Source organism: Apium graveolens, chromosome 10 (assembly GCF_009905375.1).
Source record: "Apium graveolens cultivar Ventura chromosome 10, ASM990537v1, whole genome shotgun sequence".
Lineage (NCBI taxonomy): Eukaryota > Viridiplantae > Streptophyta > Magnoliopsida > Apiales > Apiaceae > Apium > Apium graveolens.
In genome coordinates, this window is record NC_133656.1 from 240359105 (window position 1) to 240367089 (window position 7985).

General features: G+C 37.6%; 1 protein-coding gene across 1 annotated transcript; it reads right to left on the minus strand.

The window, feature by feature from the left end:
* Positions 1-378: 378 nt before the first annotated feature.
* Positions 379-7062, minus strand: LOC141693461 (nudix hydrolase 23, chloroplastic). Its single transcript, XM_074498567.1, has 7 exons — positions 6703-7062; positions 2488-2619; positions 2288-2364; positions 1988-2123; positions 1765-1905; positions 1584-1642; positions 379-592 (listed from the first exon to the last, which is right to left on the minus strand). The coding sequence occupies exons 1-7, from the start codon at positions 6958-6960 to the stop codon at positions 532-534; spliced, it is 864 nt and encodes a 287-aa protein (XP_074354668.1). The 5' UTR covers positions 6961-7062; the 3' UTR covers positions 379-531.
* Between the last annotated feature and the right edge of the window lie 923 nt (positions 7063-7985).

The window sequence follows — 7985 nt, forward strand, 5'->3', positions numbered from 1 at the left end:
GAACACATCTGATCACCCGTTTGTTTAGACAAGTTTTGAACCCTCGATCTCGGTAAACAAGTTTTGAACCTTCGATCTCCGGTAAATATGGTGAGGGGAGAAATACACACAAAGAGGAACAGATAAAAATCAAATTTTAATTTGCGACACATTACACACATATGATTTCTCAAACATCTAATTTAAAAAAACTTAACAAAGCATATTATCAATATCAAAATTTTGCCAACCCTAGATTAACAAAAAGGAGATATTGTGCTCACTATTGGTGTATACAGACCACACGCCAACAAAAAAACTAAAGTTAAGATGTAGCTTTTTTCATGGCACTCTGCAAATTCGATGCTAACTAACGATAGAACAAACTAAGAAGTAGGATTGACAAAAATGATGAGTTCTTTATTATCTGAGAAAATTTCAGTTGTAATGAACAGAATTTAATTTCAGAAGAACCGGAGGATGGGTTACAAGAGTTCTTTTTACTCTCCACGGTTCGTTTGACTACACAACTCTTACAGGTCTCTTTCGTTGTCAAGACTGCATATGACCATCAAGAGTGTAGGCTTGAATTGCAGACGGGCTAGTGCCAGGCCTGCCAAAACATTTTAGAAACATAAAAATTCAAGAAGAACAATTTCTTCGAATATAAATGAAGTTTGGGATAATTTCAAGTAATGCTAAACAAACACTGCCAGTTTTATTTATTTTCCACAGAGGGGGTGGGCAGGGGGATCTACATGCAACTTGCAGTATTTAGCATCTATATTCTCTCACAGAGGAAAGCAAGATAGAATAATGTCTCACAGAAGCACGAAGGGGAAAAGATTCTATTCACCGTGACCTTCAGAAAAAGAAAAAATAATAGATTTGTATGTTTCTCTATATGTAAGTACCATACCAGCTCATTCCTAACATGTAACCAATAGCTCATAAGACGATATACGTGCTCCCTTGGTAAGAAAAAACAGATTCCCCTACCGGAAATACAAACCCATATATATCTTCTACGATATAAACTTGGCTAGCTGATAACCAATTAAGTTGTGCCATTAAGGTAAAGTCAAAATGGAGACAAACACTTCCTTCCAGTACCTTATAACTAGAAGCCCTGCTATAATGACTACAATTTAAATATACCTCCGAGAAGCAGACCATGAATAATAAAGTTTGTTGACATATTTCATCTTTTAATCAGTATTGTTTTTTTAAAAGGTTTCCTTCACAATTATATATAATATATTTGATGCAGGACAAAGGGTTTAAATTAAAAGCCCAATGAGACTACTAGGAAGCAGTATAAAAGACTTCAGAAGCCCAGAAGTTAGTTTATTTTAGAATTAGTTAAATATATATACTGTATATAGATATAAAAATTTAATAAGATGTTATTTTTTAGAGTTTTATTCTATAGGATATTCTGTAGGATTACTATAAATAAGGATTGATTTTTGTAACCAAAACAGATTGCCACAACCCTAATTCTGAGCCCACTCTGCACCAATATTGAATCAACAAAAGATGGATAACCAAAAAAAGAAAGCTGGTACATAAGAGAGAACGAATAAAATGAACGAAATGAGTACCGTTTGTTAATAATACCATAGTGAAACTTAGGTCTCCCAATCTTTAGGTCTTCAATGTACTGCAACAATAGGATAATTACATTGCTAATGAGTAAAGGGAGTAACATAACAGCTATATGTTGTCGTAATGAAGTATATTATGTGTAGAGCAAATACTTTTATTAATAAATGAAGACCATACCAAATTCAAGGTAACCACCATAGATGAAAAGGCTAAAGAATCAAATGGTATATCATCAAGAGCAAAAAGTCGGCACTCTGATGATTCTGGACCAGGCGAAAAGTGTAGAGTCTTCAATTTCGCCAAGAAAATTAAATATGTCTGCTCAGAAGGAGGAAAATATAAATACATAAACATCTTTAAACATGAGCCATTAATCAATATGAAGTTTGTTTCACCTCACTTGGCCTATACGAGGGATGTCCAAGTGAGCAAATGGCGAAAGAATTTGGACTTCTGCACCAGCCTCTTCAAAGGTTTCCCTGATTGCCCCTTCTGTAGCAGACTCTCCCATCTCCATGTAACCAGCTGGAAGTGTCCTATCATATGCACATAATATGACTAAAATGACTTCTATATTTTGTTATATAAACTAATTTCATCTCTATAAATTAATCGATTGTGCAAAGGTAAAGGGGAGAGAAAAGGAGGCGGCCATTGTTTTCTGCTTTTTTTACTATATCTATACAATTCCTATGCATACCAACGACCATGAGATGGTTGAATGTTTCTCTTGCAAAGTAAAACTTTGTTCTCGTGTTCAATTAGGCAACCCACCACCTATAGTTACCAATCACAAAAGAACAAGGTCACAAGGCAAAAGAGACAAATTTATATTTTTAATTGATCATTCCAACAGGTACCAATAATCAGGTAAAAAGATCTGATTGCAAATGAACTGACCATTTTTGGGTTTTCGTAGGCAATCTTTCCACAAAGCGTGCAAATAGCTCTTGTTTTCTCCTCTCCATCAGGTATCTCATGTTTTGTTGAACCACCACACCACTGACAAAAATTAATCTTTCTCGTGTTTCCCTGTCGAACAAGTTCATTTTGTAGCGTTACACAACAAAAGTAGGAAATTTGTTCATAATAAACTACGACCTTCAAACATTGCCATGTGCAGCTTAGACATCACTTTGTTCCAAAACCTTCTCAAACTATTACGCCTAAATGCTCAAACTCAGTTGTAGATTTATTAACTCGCTTAAAAAGTGGCAAAAATGCAATCTTTATAAAAGAACCAAGCATCATGAACATAGATTACCATCTTAGAGCAAGTCCAATGCTAAATGCAAAATAGCTATATCTATTGCTATAATATGGAACCAAAAAGTGTTTTTTGGTGTTAAAATAAAAGTTGCACTCCAATGTTAGTTTCATAACTAGTTTCAAATTTTCATAAATCTTTTAATTTCTACCTAATTTAATATTGTTTTGATACTTTGTGATGTACAAGACAAAAATTATTTAACTTTTCCCCTCCATTTGTAGTAATAGATGATGTGGTAAGGATGCATATATGCATCCTTGGTTTCAAATATAGAACCAAGGATGCATATATGCATATTCGCATCTAAGTATGACACCCCTTTGAAGTTGAGTATTTTTGTATTTGGTACTATAATATAGCAATAGAACCAAAGATAACATTTGGTGGCAAAAGACGCAACCTATATTAAAGAACTAAGCATCATTAACATAGACTATAAATTTACCATCTTACAAAGTGGCAAAAATGCAACCTTTATAAAAGAATTATGCTTTTACCAACTAACATCATTATATGCATTCTCAGTTGCTTATACTATATCTGGTTCTAGGCATTAGTTGACACACAAGTGTATCCAGTCTGTTGCAATTTCGTTCGTTTTATCATCAAAAATAAATAAATTAGCATAGCAATTAGTTATCCAATTTCTCACATAATAACAATACAGGGTTAAGAATTATAGAAAGGAAACAAATATATACATAATGCGAGAAATACATAGTTCGATCTGGTCAAAAGTACAATAGTGTCACAGTCATCTACCCAAAAGTGAAATACATGAGTCTATCTGTCTAGTCAGAGAAAGGGATACTATATACAAGTCAACTATCCCGGAAAACTGGCTCTTACTATGACCTCAACTAACTAGACGACTAGACTACCACATCACTGGTCCTGAATCAATCACGAGAGCGAGTCAACTCTCACACTCTCTCCATCGCATGGGGAAAATGTAATCAGTCTGCCTCCTGGATATCCTGCCATGTCTGTCTCCATGAAGTGATCGGAGTCTCGCACGGGCCATAAACTCTATCCTGGTCAGCTCTCTCCTCAGAGATCGGGGTATGGTAGCTCTAGCCTCATGAGCCCGTGTACGTCTACCAGCTCTCTCTGCATCCAACTCTCTTCTGGCCTCATCCAACCGTATTATGATACGGATGAGGAGGACCCCTCAGAGGAGTCAGAGTCAGAGACAGAGATTATTGCGATTTCAGATGAGGACCCGGATCGGGTCCGGGTCCGGGTAGCTGAGGAGTAATAGGTCCGGCTGGATGGGGCCAGGAGAGAGTTAAATACAGAGAGAGCTGGTAGACGTGCACGGGCTCATGAGGCTAGAGCTACCATACCCCGATCTCCGAGGGGAGAGGTGACTGGGATAGAGCTTATGGCCCGTGCGAGACTCCGATCCCTTCATGGAGACCGACATGGCAGGATATCCAGGAGGCAGGCTGATTACATTTTCCGTCGTGCGATGGAGAGAGTTGACCCGCTCTCGTGATTGATTCAGGACCAGTGATGTGGTAGTCTAGTCGTCTAGTTAGTTGAGGCCTTAGTAAAAGCCAGTTTTCTCGGATAGTTGACTTGTATATGTATCCCTAATGGTGCATATGTTCCATGTCAGTTGCCACCTCAACATTACTAATGATGCATATGTTCCATGTCAGCTGCCACCTCAACATTACACCTGTTGCCATCTCAATGCAGCTAGCTTTGAGATGGCAACATGTGTAATGTTGAGGTGGCAGCTGACATGGAACATATGCATCATTAATTACACCTGTTGGCATCTCAATGCTAGCTGCATGGACCACCCAGTTTATCATTACAAGCCATGAACCAAGAACTAGAGACCCTTGAGGATAATAAAACTTGGATCATTACCACCCTTCCTCCTACAAAGAAGGCTATCGGGTGCAAGTGGCTGTTTAAAACAAAATACAACCCCGGTGGTTCCATCTAAAGATATAAATCGAGGCTTGTTATTCTTGGATGCAAACAAGTATATGGGATCGACTACTCTGAAATCTTTGCTCCTGTTGCCAAACTTACCACTCTTCGAGCCTTGTTAGCAGTTACAGCAATTCGGGGATGGCAAGCAGTGCAAATGGATGTAAGTAATGCCTTCCTAAATGGCGATCTCGATGAGCAAGTTTACATGAAATTTCCTCCTGGATACACTGGTTTCGGTTCGAGAATTAAAGCTGATTCAATTGGAATTGTTGTCACATTCCTTGTCTGTCTTCTGTTGAAGTCTCTCTACGGGCTTAAGCAAGCCCCACGCCAATGGTTTAGTAAATTATCGTCTGTTTTGTTGGGCTTGGGATATGTTCAATCTCAAACTGACTATAGCCTGTTTGTTAAACACACGGACATCACCATTACTCTCATCCTTGTTTATGTTGACGATTTACTTGTAAGTGGTAATTCTGCTACTGAAATTAAAAATATCAAAGAAATGCTATCTCAGCAGTTTCACATGAAGGACTTGGGTCCAGTCAACTACTTTCTGGGATTGGAAATCTCACGTTCTCCAGCTGGTTTTTTCATCTCGCAAAAGAAATACATCTTGGACCTGATTCAAGAATATGGTTTGTCTAATGCTGCACCCTTGAAAGTGCCCATGGACACACACCTAAAGCTCACTCCAACCAAAGGTACTCTACTTCCAAACCCTCACCCTTATCAACGTCTTGTTGGAAAGCTTATCTATTTGACTGTCACGAGGCCGGCTATAGCTTTCCCGGTTCATGTCCTTAGCCAATATATGCATCAGCCAACAAACGTTCATATACAGACTGCAAAACGCCTTTTGAGGTACCTGGTGTCTAATCCTAGTCAGGGTATTCTGCTAGCAACATCTTCTGCAGCTTCTCTTCATGCATACAGCGACAGTGATTGGGCAAAATGCCGTGTTACTATGCTCAACCTCAGGTTTTTGCATTCTCCTTGGGGATTCTCCAATTAGTTGGAAAGCCAAAAAACAGAATGTTGTTGCTCGATCCATGGCTGAAGCAGAATATAGGGCAATGGCCCTCACTGTGTGCGAAGTGTCTTGGCTACATGCCTTTCTCAAGGACATGGGCTTGCTTAATCTGACACCCACTGTGCTGGAATGTGATAACCTGGCAGCACTGTCTATAGCTGCTAACCTTGTTCTACATGAAAGGACTAAGCACGTCAAAGTCGATTGTCACTTCATTCGAGAGAAACTCAGGACAGGCACCATGACTACTTCATATGTTCCATCCACTGAGCAGGTTGCAGAACTTCTAACCAAACCTCTATCAGTCAAACAACACTATCATCTGCCACACAAGCTTGGAACAACCTATCTATCAGCTGCTCAGCTTGCGGGGGGTAATGATGCATATGTTCCATGTCGGCTGCCACCTCAACATTACACCTGTTGCCATCTCAATGCTAGCTGCATGGACCACCCAGTTTATCGTCATTGCCTTCTGTATCAATTCTGTTTCTTTGCATTTATGTTCTATGTTTGGACTCTCTAGTAACATGTTACTAGTATTTTGGCCTTATGGCTTATTCCAAATGTAGTGCTCTATATAGCTGTATGAAGTCCGCTCACTCAGTTGAGAATGAATTATTATTGAAGCACGGCTTAGTATTACTTGTTCATTGCTTTATCTGCATTTCACTATTAGATCTAGAAGTCTACAATCCCTTTCTCTGACTAGAGAGATAGCCTCGTGTATTTCACTTTTGGGCAGATGACTGTGGCACTATTGTCCTTTTGACCAGATTGAACTATGTATTTCTCGTATTATATATATATTCACATAATAACAATACAGGATTAAGAATTAGAGAGAGAGAGAGGGACTTACAGTGGACTGAAAGGCAACAGAAGTAGAAGGAGAAGAAGACCCATCTGGGTTTGACTCGGAGCGAGTTACGAGAGCGCGAAACGGTCTGAATCGACGACGAAAAGGTGGAAGAAGCAAAGACGACGTGGTAATTGACCTTGATGCGCCGGAGTTGATATTATAATAATTACTGCTACATTTTAATAATCGAGGGAAAATAAAAGTAGAAGATGAAGAAGATGATGATGAAATTATCATATGTTGTATAGCTTTCTGCATTTCTAACTTGAATTGTCTTCAGATTTGATTGTTTTTGCAATTGTGCTACCTCCTTCAGTCCTACATACATCACACGCCCAAATTATTTTTCCTATTTAACATATTAGAAATTTATAATATAAGAAATTATTTACAACAATAAAGTTCCTCCTTTTTATACATATTATCCCTTTTGTAATCACTTATTATTTGTGCTTGTTTGGTGAGTAAATTATAATAATTGGGAGTAGGCGTGTCCACAATTAGGTTTGGTGCGATTCTGAGATCAAAATCACATCAAATCATGTATATCGATTTTTTTAAATCTCCAATTTCAGTTGCAATTGCGGTTGCGGTTAATCGCAATTTTTTAAACTGCGACTTTACGGTTGGTGCGGATCAATTAGCGGTTCAACCACCGACTTGCACGATAGATAATAAATAAAATAATTCATTAAAATATATCTACCAAATCTTAGAATGTTGTAAATTAAAAAGTTCTACATGTTTTTTAATGTAAATTGTAAAACACATCCAGTAGTATACTACAACAAAATGAAAATATAGTACCCCAAGTCTAACACCCTAAATACCCAATTTTTTTATTCTATAAATTTTATAGACGGTGTTTTATAATATATAATTATATATATTTATATTTAAAATATATATAGTAGTTTGCGATTGTGGTTCGATTTTTGTGATTATTTAAAAATCAAATCCGCAGTCGATGCACATATATGTGATTTCCGTCAATTCGCAATCGATCCGCATTTTACAATTATCCGCAACAAGCAATGCGATTGCGAGCGGTGCGAGCGATTTGTGCGATTGAGCATATTACATATACCCTGGGAGGTGAAAAATTCTCTTAATCACTTGCAGGGATGGAAATTGATTCAGATTATATCCGACTCAAAAATATGATGCATGTCAAATATTTGTTTCATAAATGATTCAAATCTAGCGAAAAAGTTAAATTGAAATAAAATATGATCCCGAATATGATAACTCATATAATAGCTCAAATTAGGTCTCATATTATT

Excerpts from the sequence above, each read along its gene's own strand:
- LOC141693461 (XM_074498567.1), bottom strand. The coding sequence starts at position 6,960 with ATGCAGAAAGCTATACAACATATGATAATTTCATCATCATCTTCTTCA. Across the intron at positions 2,124-2,287 it reads CAACCATCTCATGGTCGTTG|GACACTTCCAGCTGGTTACA; the intron begins GTATGCATAGGA and ends TGCATATGATAG. Across the intron at positions 1,906-1,987 it reads ACATCCCTCGTATAGGCCAA|ACATATTTAATTTTCTTGGC; the intron begins GTGAGGTGAAAC and ends CCTTCTGAGCAG.